At 32.3% G+C, this 17,513-nt stretch overlaps 2 protein-coding genes across 6 annotated transcripts; one reads left to right on the top strand and one right to left on the bottom strand.

Annotated features, from left to right (window-relative positions):
* Positions 1–85: 85 nt before the first annotated feature.
* Positions 86–12,960, top strand: Y51F10.4 (the record flags this gene model as incomplete). Of its 5 annotated transcripts, NM_001037899.6 has the most annotated exons (6): positions 89–183; positions 2,318–2,745; positions 6,139–6,657; positions 8,871–9,326; positions 11,181–11,337; positions 12,627–12,960. In NM_001037899.6, 6 exons carry the CDS (start codon positions 93–95, stop codon positions 12,770–12,772), a joined length of 1,797 nt encoding a protein of 598 aa, NP_001032988.1. The 5 variants fall into 5 exon arrangements, with proteins under 5 accessions (NP_001032989.1, NP_001032988.1, NP_001364830.1 ...); NM_001037900.4 differs by lacking the exon at positions 6,139–6,657 and having other exon boundaries at positions 86–183; NM_001377688.2 differs by lacking the exons at positions 89–183; positions 2,318–2,745 and having other exon boundaries at positions 6,250–6,657; positions 12,627–12,772.
* A 593-nt stretch (positions 12,961–13,553) lies between these two features.
* Y51F10.15 (EGF-like domain-containing protein) lies at positions 13,554–17,260 on the bottom strand (the record flags this gene model as incomplete). The annotated part of the gene is made up of 4 exons (NM_001306473.1): positions 13,554–13,603; positions 14,092–14,198; positions 14,894–15,128; positions 17,248–17,260. The coding sequence occupies 4 exons, from the start codon at positions 17,258–17,260 to the stop codon at positions 13,554–13,556; spliced, it is 405 nt and encodes a 134-aa protein (NP_001293402.1).
* Between the last annotated feature and the right edge of the window lie 253 nt (positions 17,261–17,513).

A 17,513-nucleotide genomic window follows, 5' to 3' on the forward strand; every position in this document is an offset into this window, starting at 1 on the left:
ATTGGGTTTTTTCAATTTTTTAATGGTTTTTTTGCCATTTTTATTATCTTTAATTTATATTAATTTCCACTGAAATTTTTCAGAATTTTAGAATGAAAAAGCGAGAAAAGGACGATGAAGAACGACTCTTGTACCGGAAACACTATACATCGGGGACTGGATCATCTGCTGTTTTAATAGAAGGTAATATTTTTTTTTTGTTGTAAAAATAGCAATTTTTTTTTAATTTTGAAGAAAAATTCGATTTTCGCCAGAAAAAACTGAAAATTTTTTTTTTAATTTTTATATACCTGTGAACAAAAAAGAAACTAATTTTTTCCAAAATTTAATATAACACGAAGCAAAAAATTCTGGGAATGCGTATTTCACAACATATTTGACGCGCAAAATATCTCGTAGCGAAAACTACAGTAATTCTTTAAATGACTACTGTAGCGCTCTTGTGTCGATTTACGGGCTCAATTTTATGAAATCGATTAAAATAATTTATTTATCGATGAAATATTAAATTTAAGCCTAAAAAACTCTAAAACATACGAAGAAACAAATGAAAATCCCGTAAATCGACACAAGAGCGCTACGGTATTCATTTAAAGAATTACTGTAGTTTTCACTACGAGATATTTTGCGCGTCAAATATGTTGCAGAATACGCATTTTCAGATATTAGTGTTCTTGTAATAGCAGAAATCCGAGAAAAAAAATTCAATCTGTGTACATTAATTAGTTTTTTTTCAAATTTTTTTCAAAAAATCAGAATTTTTCGGAATTTTTTAAATCGATATTAGACCGTTTTAAATAAATTTACTGAAAATTTTATTTTGTCAAAATTCTATACTATTTATACTGTTTAACAATAAGTCGAAATATAATTTAAAAAAAAAACAAAACTCTTGAATTTTAAATTGCAGTAATTCAGAAAAGCAATTTTTTTAAATTTACCGTATTTCCTCTATTAGTTTTGCACCCCTTCATTTGTTCCCTATGTTTAGGAATTCAACATTTGCATTATAAAATCGTTCTAAAAATTAGGAAAACTCTTACAGACTTGGTATAACAAGTCAAAATTGGCAAAATATGAGTACAATTCGGACAATTTTTGCGTATCAGTCGTAAAATTCGTTCATTTTGGTTCATACGTTGTTATTGAAATAGATGATATTATGCCATAACTTAATGGCAAACATGAGAAAAAAACCTGTTCGAAAATTAGTTTTGCATGCCTTACTAATAGAGGAAATACGGTATTTAATTTTTTAAAAAATTTTAAATTTTTTTTAAAATGTGGTTATTTAAGTAGTATTGGAAAATTAAAAAGTGTAGAAAAATTACGTCACAAGTATGTATTAAAATTAAATTTAATACATTCAATACATTTTAATACATTTTGCAACATTACTTGAATAACCCCACAAATTAGAATTTTTTTCACAAAAAAATTTGCCTCTTGTAAAAACTTTATTCGAAAAAAACCAACTTTTTTGAAAAAAAAATTTGAAAATTTTTCAACTTTTGAAAATCCGAATAAAAAGTATATTTAATTTGTTTTGAATTTTTGAACTTACAGAAAATTAGTTTGAAATCATTTTTAAAAATCAACATTTTCAACAAAAAACACGTGGTGCCAGGCAGGCTGTCCCATCACGGTTTGATCTACAAAAAGTGCGGGAATTTTTTGCTCAAAAATATGTGACGTCAGCACCACGTTCTTAACCATACGAAATCAGTTGAGAACTCTGCGTCTCTTCTCCCGCATTTTTTGTAGATCAACGTAGATCAAGCCGAAATGAGACACTCTCACACCACGTGAAATTTGAAGCTTTTGGCTAAGATCGTGGCGCGAGACCTACTCAGAAATTGTTTTTTTTTTCAAATTTGTTCAATAACTTGTCCTTTCTGTTCAAGCTCGAATTTAACATTTCCAAAAATTTTCCAAAACAATTTTTTTGGCGGGACTTTCAATTTGATTTCCAAAAATTTCGGCGGGAATTTGAATTTTTAAATTTCGGCCAAAATTCAAATTTAAAATTGAAAACAAATTTTTGGCGGAAGTTTGAATTTCTGTGGTAACATTTTTGCGGGAATCCGAATTTACCACGTGGTGCCAGGGGCTGTCCCATTACGGTTTGATCTACAAAAAATGCGGGAACTTTTCGCCCCGAAAAATGTGACGTCAGCACGTTCTTAGCCGTTCAAAATTAGTTGAGAACTCTGCGTCTCTTCTCTCGCATTTTTTGTTTTTTTTGAAAATCAAAAAAATTAAAAAATTCAATTTTTGTTCAGAAAAACACTTTGATTTTTCTGTTCCAAATTTTCAGACCACGACTCATCAGACTCCGAGGACACCACTGTCTCAATATTGGATCCATCATTCACGCCATGGCCACATGTATTCAATCTAGCCAACTGTATAATCGGTGTATCAGTACTCGCAATGCCATACGTCTTTCAACAGTGTGGAATACTTCTTGCCGCAATTATGATTGCTCTTTGTGCAGTGCTCACAAAGCTCACGTGCCATTTTTTGGCTCACGCAGCGTTTAATACACGAACGACTTCGTACGAGAGTCTGGCGATGGCGACGTTAGGACCGAGCGGGAGAAGATTTGTAGAATTGTGTCTTTTAGTGTATTTGGTATCATCAATTGTTGCGTTTATTGTGGTCATTGGAGATATTGGACCACATTTGGTTGCCGAGTTCTTGGAGCTTGAAGCTCCAACGCAGAGGCTCAGGATTCTTGTTATGGTCAGTAGTCTCTGACCAAGTCATTTACCAATTTTTCGAATTTTTCGAGGAATTTTTTATTGCTTTATTAGACTCAAAATTGCCTGAAAAGACCGAATTTCATAATGAAAATTTTCGATTTTTGATAAATTTACAAATTTTCCAAACGAGAACAACTTGAAAACTAGAAATGTTATCGAAAAAAGTTCAACTGATGAAGTATTTCCCATAATTATGTCTACTTGTATTCAGATTGCAGATTTGCCGGAAATTTTCAGTTTCGGCAAATTGCCGATTTGCCCGAAATTTTCAGTTTCGGCAAATTGCCGATTTGCCCGAAATTTTCAGTTTCGGCAAATTGCCGATTTGCCGGAAATTTTCAGTTTTGTCACTTTGCCAATTTACCGGAAATTTTCAATTCCGGCAATTTGCCTGTTTGCCGGAATTTTCGTTTTCGGCAAATTGCCGATTTGCCCGAAATTTTCAGTTTCGGCAAATTGCCGATTTGTCCGAAATTTTCAGTTTCGGCAAATTGCCGATTTGCCGGAAATTTTCAGTTTCGGCAAATTGCCGATTTGTCCGAAATTTTCAGTTTCGGCAAATTGCCGATTTGCCCGAAATTTTCAGTTTCGGCAAATTGCTGATTTGCCCGAAATTTTCAGTTTCGGCAAATTGCCTGTTTGCCGGAATTTTCGTTTTCGGCAAATTGCCGATTTGCCCGAAATTTTCAGTTTCGGCAAATTGCCGATTTGTCCGAAATTTTCAGTTTCGGCAAATTGCCGATTTGCCGGAAATTTTCAGTTTTGTCACTTTGCCAATTTACCGGAAATTTTCAATTCCGGCAATTTGCCTGTTTGCCGGAATTTTCGTTTTCGGCAAATTGCCGATTTGCCCGAAATTTTCAGTTTCGGCAAATTGCCGATTTGTCCGAAATTTTCAGTTTCGGCAAATTGCCGATTTGCCCGAAATTTTCAGTTTCGGCAAATTGCCGATTTGTCCGAAATTTTCAGTTTCGGCAAATTGCCGATTTGCCCGAAATTTTCAGTTTCGGCAAATTGCTGATTTGCCCGAAATTTTCAGTTTCGGCAAATTGCCGATTTGCCGGAAATTTTCAGTTTTGTCACTTTGCCAATTTACCGGAAATTTTCAATTCCGGCAATTTGCCTGTTTGCCGGAATTTTCGTTTTCGGCAAATTGCCGATTTGCCCGAAATTTTCAGTTTCGGCAAATTGCCGATTTGTCCGAAATTTTCAGTTTCGGCAAATTGCCGATTTGCCGGAAATTTTCAGTTTTGTCACTTTGCCAATTTACCGGAAATTTTCAATTCCGGCAATTTGCCTGTTTGCCGGAATTTTCGTTTTCGGCAAACTGCCGATTTGCCCGAAATTTTCAGTTTCGGCAAATTGCCGATTTGCCCGAAATTTTCAGTTTCGGCGAATTGTCGATTTGTCCGAAATTTTCAGTTTCGGCAAATTGCTGATTTGTCCGAAATTTTCAGTTTCGGCAAATTGCCGATTTGCCGGAAATTTTCAGTTTTGTCACTTTGCCAATTTACCGGAAATTTTCAATTCCGGCAATTTGCCTGTTTGCCGGAATTTTCGTTTTCGGCAAATTGCCGATTTGCCCGAAATTTTCAGTTTCGGCAAATTGCCGATTTGTCCGAAATTTTCAGTTTCGGCAAATTGCCGATTTGCCCGAAATTTTCAGTTTCGGCAAATTGCCGATTTGCCCGAAATTTTCAGTTTCGGCAAATTGCCGATTTGCCCGAAATTTTCAGTTTCGGCAAATTGCCGATTTACTGGAAATTTTCAATCCGGCAATTTGCCGATTTGCCCGAAATTTTCAGTTTCGGCAAATTGCCGATTTGCCCGAAATTTTCAGTTTCGGCAAATTGCCGATTTGCCGTAAATTTTCAATTCCGGCAGTCTGCCGATTTGCCGTAAATTTTCGTTTTTGGCAAATTACCGATTTGCCGGAAATGTTCAATCCCGGCAATTTGCCAATTTGCCGTAAATTTTCGTTTTTGGAAAATTACCGATTTGCCGTAAATTTTCGTTTTTGGCAAATTACCGATTTGCCGGAAATGTTCAATCCCGGCAATTTGCCAATTTGCCGTAAATTTTCGTTTTTGGAAAATTACCGATTTGCCGGAAATTTTCAGTTTCGGCAATTTGCCAATTCGCCGGAAATTTTCAATTCCGGCAATTTGGTGATTTGCCGGAAATGTTCAATCCGGCAATTTGCCAATTTGCCGGAAATTTTCAGTTTCTGCAATTTGCAGATTTGACGGAAATTTCAATTCCGGCAATTTCCCTGTTTGCCGGAAATTTTCAGTTTCGTCACTTTGCCAATTTACCGGAAATTTTCAATTCCGGCAATTTGCCTGTTTGCCGGAATTTTCGTTTTCGGCAAATTGCCGATTTGCCCGAAATTTTCAGTTTCGGCAAATTGCCGATTTACTGGAAATTTTCAATCCGGAAATTTGCCGATTTGCCCGAAATTTTCAGTTTCGGCAAATTGCCGATTTGCCCGAAATTTTCAGTTTCGGCAAATTGCCGATTTGCCGGAAATTTTCAATTCCGGCAGTCTGCCGATTTGCCGTAAATTTTCGTTTTTGGCAAATTACCGATTTGCCGGAAATGTTCAATCCCGGCAATTTGCCAATTTGCCGTAAATTTTCGTTTTTGGAAAATTACCGATTTGCCGGAAATTTTCAGTTTCGGCAATTTGCCAATTCGCCGGAAATTTTCAATTCCGGCAATTTGGTGATTTGCCGGAAATGTTCAATCCGGCAATTTGCCAATTTGCCGGAAATTTTCAGTTTCTGCAATTTGCAGATTTGACGGAAATTTCAATTCCGGCAATTTCCCTGTTTGCCGGAAATTTTCAGTTTCGTCACTTTGCCAATTTACCGAAAAATTTTCAATTCCGGCAATTTGCCTGTTTGCCGGAATTTTCGTTTTCGGCAAATTGCCGATTTGCCCGAAATTTTCAGTTTCGGCGAATTGTCGATTTACCGGAAATTTTCAATCCGGCAATTTGCCAATTTGCCGTAAATTTTCGTTTTTGGAAAATTGCCGGTTTGCCGATTCGCCGGAAATTTTCAGTTTCGGCAATTTGCCAATTTGCCGGAAATTTTCAGTTTCGGCGAATTGTCGATTTGCCGGAAATTTTCAGTTTCGGCAATTTGCCAATTTGCCGGAAATTTTCAGTTTCGGCGAATTGTCGATTTGCCGGAAATTTTCAGTTTCGGCGAATTGTCGATTTACCGGAATTAAAAATAGGAAATATTTTTGGCCAGCACTGTACCTACTTTAGATGTAGTTTTTTTATGCTCCAAAATTTTTTCAACAGTTGTAACATTAATTATTTCAATTCCTAGTACCTATCTTCGAAAAATCTCAAAAATTGCAGATCGTCGTGGTTGTGTTCATAATCCTTCCACTCTCCTTCATCGACGATCTCAAAAAGTTCTCAGTGATCAGTTCGGTGGCGTGTCTCTTCTATTTCCTGTTCGCCGGTCGAATGATGCTCGAATCCCTACCAACTATTTATGATGGTGAATGGAGTATTCATGTTGTATGGTGGAGACCTCAAGGATTTCTAACATGCCTCCCGATTGTCTGTATGGCAATGTGTTGTCAGACACAACTATTTCCGGTCCTCTCGTGCATCAAGGATGCAACAACTGATCGCGTTGACTATGTCGTGTCGAATTCCATTAACATCTGCGCGGCAATGTATGCAGCCGTCGGAGTTTTTGGATACGTTGCATTCTATTCTCATGAGCTTCATGGTGATGTGCTCGTTCAGTTTCCGCCAACAATTGTCACACAATCGTTGAAATTGGCATTCCTACTATCGATAGCGGTGTCGATACCGCTTATGATGTTCCCGGCGAGAACCGCGTTGTTTTGCTTGATTTTGAGAGATGTAAATTTTTGAAACAATTTTTTTTTCCGGATTTCCGCCGAAAAATTTTTTTTTTAAATTTAAATTTTAATTACTGTGGTTTTACCCGAAATCTGAAAAAAATTTAAATTCGAATTCCCGCCAAAAAAAATTATTTTTTGGAAAATTTTTGGAAATTCGAGCTTAAACTTAAACTTCGAGTTTGAACAGAAAGGACAGATTATTGAACAAATTAAAAAAAAAAAAACATTCTGAGTGGGTTGGGTCTCGCCACGATCTTAGCCACTAGCATCAAATTTCGCATGGTGTCAAAGTTCCCCATTTCAGTTTGATCTACGTTGATCTACAAAAAAGCGGGAGTCAAAACGCAGAGTTTCTCAAAAAAAAATTCTGAGTGGGTTGGGTCTCACGATCTTAGCCACAAGCTTCAAATTTCAGGCAAATACTGTTTTACTACTTGATCTTTTACTACGTATCTCTTTTACTACAACATCTCGTTTACTACGGAATCTCTTTTACTACGAATTCCGCATTTAGATCTTTTACTACAATTGGCTCTTTTACTACGTGTTCTCTTTTACTACCATTTGACTACATAGATCTTTTACTACGGAAAATACTTTTTTACTACCTCATTTTTTACTACGTGGATCTTTCACTACGGTTTCATATTTCGATGTTTTGCTACAGTTTGTATCTTTTGCTACGGTAGACATTTTTACTACAATGGCAGGGATTGTACTTTTCACTATGTTTCGTATCTTTTACTACTAATTTTTTACTACGAATTAAAAATTAATGTCTATAGTATTTTATATTCTAGATATAAACAAATGTATGAATAGTTTTTTTTTAATACATAGGTCATAATTGTAGATGGAGTTAATGGAGGGAGACTGTTGGGTTACTGTAGTGGTATTGTGGGAGTAATTCTTTTTTTTTCGCGTAGCCAACAAATTAATTCCATACCCGTTGCTCTATAAGTTTTGTCTATAATGTCTATATGTATAAGTCTATAATGTAATAAAAAACTTGCGGGTTCGGTCAGTTATCTGTCAGGTGTTTAAAATTTTGACTTCAGCTGACATTTTGAAACTTTTGATCAACACTTTAGAAACGTTTTTTTTCTAAATTTATCGAATCTTGTATAAAATTATTATTGTTTTCGGTCAATTTGAATGTTTATATCACGATTTTAGATTTGAAAAAAAAAACGGAGATAAGTTGTCAAAAGTTAGTTCATAAAACGTATTGACTCCAAGTACCGATAACTCCGCGAAAAAACAATTTGGTAAAAAAATGTTCAACTGACAAATCGTAGATCATACCATATTCAACAACTTTGTAGTTGAAAACTATGACAAATAAATTGACGACCGAGATAGGATACCTACATTTTCATTATCAGAAAATCTTCTGAGTTTTAAAACATTTATAGAGGACTTTTTAAATGTTTCTGGAATTTTCACAAAAGTTTTACAAGAGAGCAAGAGATCATATCGTGTTTTTTTTAATTTCTAGATCCAAATGGCCATAATAAGTTCTGCTCATTTCATAGTGAATAAATTTCCAGAAATTAAAAAAAAAACACTATATAATCTGAAAACTGTTATTTCCACAATACCACTACAGTAACTCAACAGTCTCCCTCCATTAACTCCATCTACAATTATGACCTATGTATTTAAAAAAAACTATTCATACATTTGTTTATATCTAGAATATAAAATACTATAGACATTAATTTTTCATTCGTAAAAGAGATCACGTAGTAAAAGAGCCAATTGTAGTAAAAGATCTAAATGCGGAATTCGTAGTAAAAGAGATTCCGTAGTAAAAGAGATCTTGTAGTAAAAGAGATACGTAGTAAAAGATCAAGTAGTAAATCAGTATTTGCCCAAATTTCACGTAGTGTCGAAGTTCCTCTTTTCAGTTTGATCTACTGAGATCTACAAAAAATGCGGCAGAGTTCTCAACTGATTTAGCATATTGAGAACCTGCTGACGTCACATTTTTTGGGCGAAAAATTCCCGCATTTTTCGTAGATCAAACCGTAATGGGACAGCCTGCCTGGCACCACGTGAAATTTCAAAATTTTTGTTCATTTGATTGAATGAAAAAATAAAGCATTCAGAACCTTTTTCTCTAGAAAAAAATCTAAACTAACCTTTTTAGGGCCTAATTTCGACATTTCTTTTCTCAGAAAATATTTATAAAACCCGATATTCTTACAGAAAGAAAGTATAACGCATACAGTCGATTTGGAGAAGTTCACATTTCACATTCTGACAGCCGTAATTCTATTGTTCAACACAATTCTCGCAATTCTCACACCAAACGTCGAATTCATTTTGGGCCTAACTGGAGCATTTATCGGAAGTCTTGTTGCCACAATTCTCCCATCCACAATATACATTGCGAATCAATCGGCGTCCGACAAGATAAATCGTGCGACGAGAAAAGTTAACGAAGCAGCAGCAGCGACGAGTTCGACGGCGAAAATGTGCTTGATTATCGGGCTATTCATTCTCATTGCAAGTACTTGTGCAATTCTTATGGGCGAGAAAAAGACGTCTGTTGTCGAGAAGCCAAAGGCAAAAGATGATTCTGGAGAGATTCGGCATGAGGAGTTGAAGTCTTTGGAGAGTTTGGAGGAGAAGGTTTTGGATGCGAATTTGAATATTTCAGCGGTAAGGGATTTTTGTTTTTTTTTTGTCGACTACCGAAAATATGAGTGGCAAAAACTTAGTAATTGTCACATTTTGACAGTAAATAAAAAATGTTCAAAATTTTTTTGAAAAGTTTTATTATGATATTCGGTCATTTTGACACCATAGGAATAGTTTTTTTAACGCGGTTTGTAGAAATCGTATAAAAATATTGGTTTGTAAAATGTACTATACATACACTATATAGTATAAAAATGTACTATATACACTAAAAAAGTATAAATATAGTATATAGTATTAAATAGCTTATATAGCAAATACACTATATATTAAGGGTGTCAATAAGTTTTATTTATTTTACTTATTTATTTATTTTAATACGATTCCATACGAATCGTGTCATTAAAAAAGAGTACAAAAATAATACACATAAAATCGCATACACAATAAAAATAAATAATTTCCGTTAATACATGATAAAAATAGCTTATTCAAATAGAATTCATAGTTATCACCTGCAAATGGGATTAGTTCCTATTCAAAATTTATAACTTTTTTCGTGGCAAACCGATTTTTCTGAAAATGTGGGAATTTATGTTATCAAACATGTTCTTTCATTTGACGGTATTTTTAAAAAGTTTTGGCCACCCCATGTTTCCTAGCTCGGATATTTCTAAAATTTCTGAAAGCCGGCAATTTATGTAATTGAAAAAAATGTTCTGGTCGACTTCCAAAAATATGAGTTGCAAAGACTTAGTAATTACCACTTTTTGACAGTAAATAAAAAATTTTCAAAAAATGTTTGAAAAGTTTTATAATGATATTCGGTCATTTTGGCACCATATGAATAGTTTTTAACGCGGTTTAGTTTATAGAAATAGTATAAAAATATTGGTTTGTAAAATGTACTATAAATATATTATGTAGTTTTAAAAAGTATAAATATGCTATATGGCATGAAATATACTATATATGAATATAATATATAGTATAAAAAGTATAAATATACTAGATGGTATAAAAATATCATTTACTCAATATAAAGCGCTTATTCCGTTTGTCCATAGTTTGTAGTCTATGTAGTCTTTGTAGTATGTGAAATTTTAGCTTCTGGAAGGATAGTGAGTTGAGGGTTAGTATAGGAATATAGTCGGGGTACTGTAGTGGTACAATAGTGGTACGATAGGAGTACTGTAAGATTACGGTAGTTTCAGAAAAATTTGTTTTCAGCCCCAGAGGTCGGGGGCCGCGCCGGAGGTGCGGTCCACGGCTGGTATAGTATAAAATAGTGTAAATATACTATATAGCACAAAAATATGCTGTATAGTATAAAATATACTATAACTATGTAAATATAATATATAGTATAAAAAGGTATAAATATGCTATATATACTACAAAACTGTACTATACAGTTTAAAAAGTATAAATATACTAGATGGTATAAAAATATATACATACCGTATATCTTCTATTAATATGGCCTCCCTATTAGACTTGCACTCCCTATATTTCGAAATTTGCCAAACTCGGTAAATCTTATTTTTTTTGGTATTTGCTGTCCTCGGCAAATTCAGCAAATTTGTCGCACACCCCTGGTATAAATATACTATGTAGTATAAAATAGTATTAACACGTGTTTATATAATATATCAAAACACCATCCTTACACAAAACAAACATCCTTCAAAAAAGTAACGTTATAAATTGTACTTTTGTCGTTAATTTTATTTCGCAATATTTTGATAGACTAAACACTAACTCGTTAACTTAGAGTGCAGATTTCGAAATGCTGATAGTAAAATATTGTTTTGTTTTTTTTTTTCAAACCTCCAACGCTCTAACAAACCGAAAAAATGAAAAAAAAACTTGCAGAAGCTCGACGACATATCAGAATTGGCAGCGAAAGGAAATGATACGGAAGCCGTGAAAATGCTTGTCGAAATGAAAGAACAACAGAAGATTCAACAGGAGTTGATAGTACGACAAGAGCAAATTGTTGCTCAGTTGAATAAGAAATCGGAGATTTTAGGTACATTTAGGACTTTTTTAACAGAAAAAATTCGATGAAAATAAGCACCAAGAAATGGGTGGAGCCTGAGTTGAAGAAATTTGAAATCGGTATCGAAGGAATTCAATTAAAAAATTCAAAAAAATCTTGAAATTTTGAAAAAAATAATAATAAATTTGTAATTCAAAAAATACAAAGATTTAGTTTCAAAAAAAATTAAAATGTTTTTTTTTTCAATTTTTTTTCAATTCAAAAAGCAAATTCCCAAGTGAAATTGAAAAAAAAAATTTTTTTGAAAAAAAGATTCAAAAAATTCCAATTTTTCTTAAATTCAAAAATTATAAATATTAAAAAATTTAATTTCAAATTCAAATTCAATATAATAATTTTGAAAATTTCCAATTGAAATTCAAAAAAAAATTTTTTTTAGAGAAAGTTTCAAAAAATTCCAATTTTTTTAATTAAAAAAAATTCCAAAATTAAGTTTAAAAAAAATCAAAAAAAATGTTTTAATCAATATTTTCAATTCAGAAACATCAATATAATAATTTTGAAATTTTCCAAATAAAGTAAAATTAAAAATTTTTTTGAAACAAGTTTTAAAAAATTCCAATTTTTTTTAAATTCAAAAATACAAATATTGAGTTTCAAAAATATTTTTAAAAAATTTAATTACAAAAAAAAAATTTTTTTTATTCAAAAACATTCAATATAATAATTTGTAAAATTTCAAAATAAAATTCAAAAAAAAATTTTTTAGAGAAAGTTTCAAAAAATTCCAGAAAATTTTTAAATTTAAAAATACAAAGATTAAGTTTTAAAAAAATCAAAAAAATGTTTTTAATTAAAAAAAAAAAGAAGTTTTTTTTTCAATTCAAAAACATTCAATATAATAATTTTGAAATTTTCCAAAAAAATGAAATAAAAAAGTTTTAGAAAAAGTTTCAAAACATTCCACATTTTTTTAAATTCTAAAATACAAATATTGAGTTTTGAAAAAATTAAAGAAAAATTTAATTTCAAATTTTTTTTTTAATTAGAACTAACTTTTAAAAAAGTTTTTGGAAAACGTTTAAAAAAATTCCAAATTTTTGCAATTTCAAAATTTTTTTCAATTCAAAAACATTCAATATAATAATTTTGAAAGTTTCCAAATAAAATTCAAAAAAAAATCTAAATAATTTCAAAACAATTCCCAAAAGTTAAAAATTAAAAAGTATCTATAAAAATTTTAAAAATCAATATGAGTATGATTAATATGACTATTAATATGTGATACAAAAAAAGGCAAAAATCCATCAAAATTCCAGCAAACGCCACTGCCGAAGGAGAAGCAGCATCAGAAGCGGCAAAAATCCCAGAAAAACTTGCTCCCCCTGAAAATGTGGAAACCATGGAAAAAGAGGGAAAAGCAGCAGCTGAGAGCGAAAAGAAGGCTGTGAATACAGAAACGTGAAAAAAAATTTTAAATTATTAATTGGTTTTTATTGTTGGGTCGGGTTGTGATTTTTTTTTTGTTGTATTTTCCACCATTTCCTCCGTTTTGTTGCCAGAAATGCTTTAAGCATTCAATTTTCTGTAGAAAATGTGCGTTAGAAGCTTTTAATATATATATACACATTTATATGAATAATTTATTTATAACACTACTATGGTTTTGTAGACAGAAAAAAAATGCGTAAAAAATATGACACGTGGCATGGGGCAATTAGATAAATATAGATGAATAGGGATATATACACGTGGTGCCAGGGGCTGTCCCATTACGGTTTGATCTACAAAAAATGCGGGGATTTTTTTGCAAAATCATTTGAGAACTCTGCGTCTGTTCTCCCGCATTTTTTGTAGATCTGCGTAGATCAAGCCGAAATGAGACTTTTTGACACCATGTATATATTAAAAAATATCGACTTTTCCAAAAAAAATTGTTTGCACATTTTTCTCATTAAAAAAAACTAATTTCAATTTTAATTACGTAGAAAAAACGTTGCAGATGAAGTGAGCAAAAAGTGATGTTAATTTACAACATATGCACGTGACAAGGAATGAAGAAAGTCGATAAATTAAATTTTGATTGAAAAATTCAAAAAAAGTTATCTTTTTTTGGAAAAAAGTAAAAAAGTAACCAAAAAATGTCGATTTTGATGAAAAAAAAATCAAAAAACTGACACCCTTGCTTCGACAAATTTTGAACCATTTTTTCGCAAAATCAAGAAAGAAATTGCAAAAAATAAGCATTATACTGTAGATTGCATTGCTTCAGTGTAACTTGGCGGTGGATCGTAATCTGAAAACAATTCTGTCAATACTTAAATTTTCCTGTCCCATTGCGGTTTGATCTACAAAAAATGCGGGAACTTTTCGCCCAGAAAATTGTGACGTCAGCACGTTCTTAACCATACGAAATCAGTTGAGAACTCTGCGTCTCAACTCCCGCATTTTTCGAAGATCAAAGCGAAATGGGACTTTCAGAGGGTATGACACTGCAAAATTCTAAGCGGCAAAGCGGCTCTACTCTCAACCCCAAAAATTTCGCTCTGAAATTTTTGCGGAATTGCTCCAATTTTTTCTGTGCAAAATTTCAATGTTTTTCAGAACAGTTAGAAGTAGGCAAACATTCTGGAAAATTTTAATTTTTTTGGAAAAAATTAAAAATTTTCAAAAATTTTCCTGTTCTGAACAACATTGAAATTTATATCCTTATGGAAACACTTTCGAATGACACATGTCTTGGAAGTCTGACGGTAAAATGGAAACCTTTCAAAAATTTCTCACCATGCCCAAATGCAGTTTCCATTGCAGGAGCGCTGGGTGTTACACTGTAACTGTGCAGCCTGGGGTGTTCTATTGAATTTCCACGTTTCGATTTCACGGAAGATTCTCTGAAAATATAGGGCTACAAAGGGTGTTGCCGGAGTTTTGCCGGAATTTTTTTTTTCGATTTTTCGGTAGAAAAAAAAAATCGAATTCAGTTTTTCACATACGGAATCTGAATAATATTTATGTCAGGGGTGCGCGGCGATTGCCGTTCGGCAAATTGATTTGTCGACAAATTCGGCAAATCGGCAAATTGCCGGTTTGCCGATTTGCCGGAAATTTTCATTTTTGGCAAAGTGCCGATTTGCCGGAAATGTTAGAGGGATTTTTTGAAAGACGGAAACACTTAAAACTGTGCCTTTTTGTATTTTTTCCCGTTTTTTTCTACATATTTTCATAGAATTTGCTTACTTTTCAAAATAGATGTAGGAACATTTATAGAATGCGTTTAATTTTGCCATTTGAAATTGAAATTCTGAAATTTCCAAAAAATGTGCAAAACCACAATTTGGCGAAAATTTTCGGCAAATCGGCAATTTGCCGGTTTGCCGGAAAATTTCAATTCCGGCAATTTACCTGTTTGCCGGAAATTTTCAATTCCGGCAATTTGCCGATTTGCCGGAAAAATACGTTTGCCGCCCACTCCTGATTTATGTTACTCTTTCAACATTATTTCATGCAAGCAATAGAAATTTTACCTAAATTTTTTCGACTTTTTTTTCAATTTTTCGGTATAAAAACCGACAACCCTGTTTCTTACCTACTCATCCCATTCTCTAGTAGAGCATTACATGACAATCCACGTGGATGTTGATTCCTTCTCTCGAACATCGAACGAATCCATAATACCAGACAGTAGATGACAATCACTATCACGATCACTAAAACGGCATAGAAGAGGAAATGATATTGACAGGAATCTCCAACATAGAACCCTTTACAATCACATAATCGAAGAATCTCGTCGTATTTCATTCCATTTTGACAATTGGCTTCTGGAAGTTTGAATTAATTACTTACAGCGTCGGGCAATTAATAGAACCTTTTTTTACTTATACTTAAAGGTGGAGTACCGAAATTTGAGACTGCTTTTTTAGACCCAAATTGATCCAAAACTACCGAATTTCGTAATGAAACGTTCGGAAAATTCCTCAAAAAAAAGTTATGGCGGTTCAAAGTTCGGGAAAATAAGACCTATTTTCAGCTAAAATCAAGATGTTTTCCAACTTCTCGGTGTCGCAACGTCTGGAACTTACTTTTTATTTATTCATCACTTTTTAATAAATATTGTGGTCTTTTATTAGGCGTTTATTCGTTGATTTAGGTACATTTTCAGTCAGTGGGGCAAAAATAAAAGTTACATTTTGTGCCCCAAAGACCATAAATGTACCTAAATCAACAAATAGACGCCTAATAAAAGACCACACTATTTATTAAAAAGTGATGAATAAATAAAAAAATTTTGATTTTAGCTGAAAATGGGTCTTATTTTGCCGAACTTTGAACCGCCATAACTTTTTTTTAAAAAATTTTCAAAACATCTCATTACGAAATTCGGTAGTTTTGGATCAATTTGGGTCTTAAAAAAGCAAAGTCTCAAATTTCGGTACTCCACCTTTAAGTAGTATACTTTAATCAAATGTGAACAGACAATTAAAAGTATTGAACTTATCAGTGGTCATACTGTTATTCTGGAAGAAATGTATTATATTTTGAAGGGTTTCAAAGAAATTCAAAAGAATAGAAAAGAAATCAAGACATCGAGTTTGATAGTTAACTCGAATAACACGTGGTCTCAGAGTGTCTTCTTTCGGCTTGATCTACGTTGATCTACAAAAAATGCGGGAGAAGACCCTCAACTGATTTCGTATGGTTAAAAACGTGCTGACGTCACATATTTGCAAAATTCCCGCATTTTTTGTAAATGAACAAAATGAAACCTCATTGATAAGTTTAATACCTTGAGTTATGTAGAAGCGGAAACTAAATTATGAGCAATTTATAATAGATGCCGTTTTTTCTATTAAATTAGTAAGTTAAAATTGTTTAAATAAAAATTGCTTCATTTAACTTTATGCGGAAGTTTGAAAATTTTGAAAAAAAAATTTCAAATTCTAAAACTCAAAAAAAATTTCTCAAATTAAAGTTTTTTTTTGAAAGTACAAAGGTTTGGTTTTTGCAAACAATTTTACACAAAATTTGAATCGATTTGTGCCTCCTTTAACCCAAAGAAAGAACATTTCAAACATGGTGCATCGTGACCAAAATAACAAAGAGTGCTCCCAATTTGCCATACTTTACGCCATCTAATGACTGTCCTTTTTTCTGGGCAAAAATTTTTTTTTCTGAAAATCTGAGAAATCACTGGAAATTGAAAAAAGGGCAATTTTTTAGGGTTTGGAGATCAATTTTGAGTCCTTTAACTACAAAATTAACAATTTTAGAGGAGTTTTCAAATTGTGAATTTTTGCCATAAATTGCCAATTTTTGCCACTTTTTAATAGTTTTTGATGGGTTAAACCTAGATTTTCTGAATTCAGCATATATGAATTACCCGTTTTCAACAAATTTAGGCAAATTTTTATTTGTGCCCAATTTGTTTTTTCATCCATCTAATGACTGTCCTTTTTTTGGGCAAAAATATTTGTTTTTGAAAATGTTCAATACTGCTATATTCTGAAAAAAGACAATTTTTTAAGGTTCGGAGATTAATTTTGAGTCCGCTAGCTACAAAATTAACCATTTTAGAGTTTCAAAAAAAAGTTTCAATATTGTGATTTTTTACAAAAATTGCCCATTTTTGCCACTTTTTTATAGTTTTTGATGGGTTAAACCTAGATTTTCTGAATTTAGCATATATGAATTACCCGTTTTCGACAAATTTAGACAAATGTTTATTTTTGCCCAATACGTTTTTTCTGCCATCTAATGACAGTCCTTTTTTTGGGCGAAAAAAATTATTCTGAAAATGTTTTAAAAACAACTTTTTTTTTCAAGTTTTTAAATGATAAAAACATATTTATCTTTCATTTATTTTTATGCGGAAGTTTGAAATTTTTGAGAAAATAAATTTAATTAATTATTCATACACCGAAAAAAAAAATGTTAACTCACCTGCCTCGACCATTGCAAATATGAATATGAGCACACAATAATTGTTCTGTAAAATGAAAGGACTCTGATAAAAATCAGTTTTCGAAAAAGAAATATATATAATATAATTCGAAACTAATCAAACCATTATAAAGAACACTATTCCTCATGTTATGTTATTATACAACTGTTTTTATTATGCAGAATAGTACAAATTTGTACTCATATATATTAAAATGACGTGCAATGCTTGAAATAGATCTAAAATTTCGAAACTTGAGCTGCAA

The sequence above is a fragment of the Caenorhabditis elegans genome, chromosome I, assembly GCF_000002985.6.
Source record: "Caenorhabditis elegans chromosome I".
In the NCBI taxonomy this organism is placed as follows: Eukaryota; Metazoa; Nematoda; class Chromadorea; order Rhabditida; family Rhabditidae; genus Caenorhabditis; species Caenorhabditis elegans.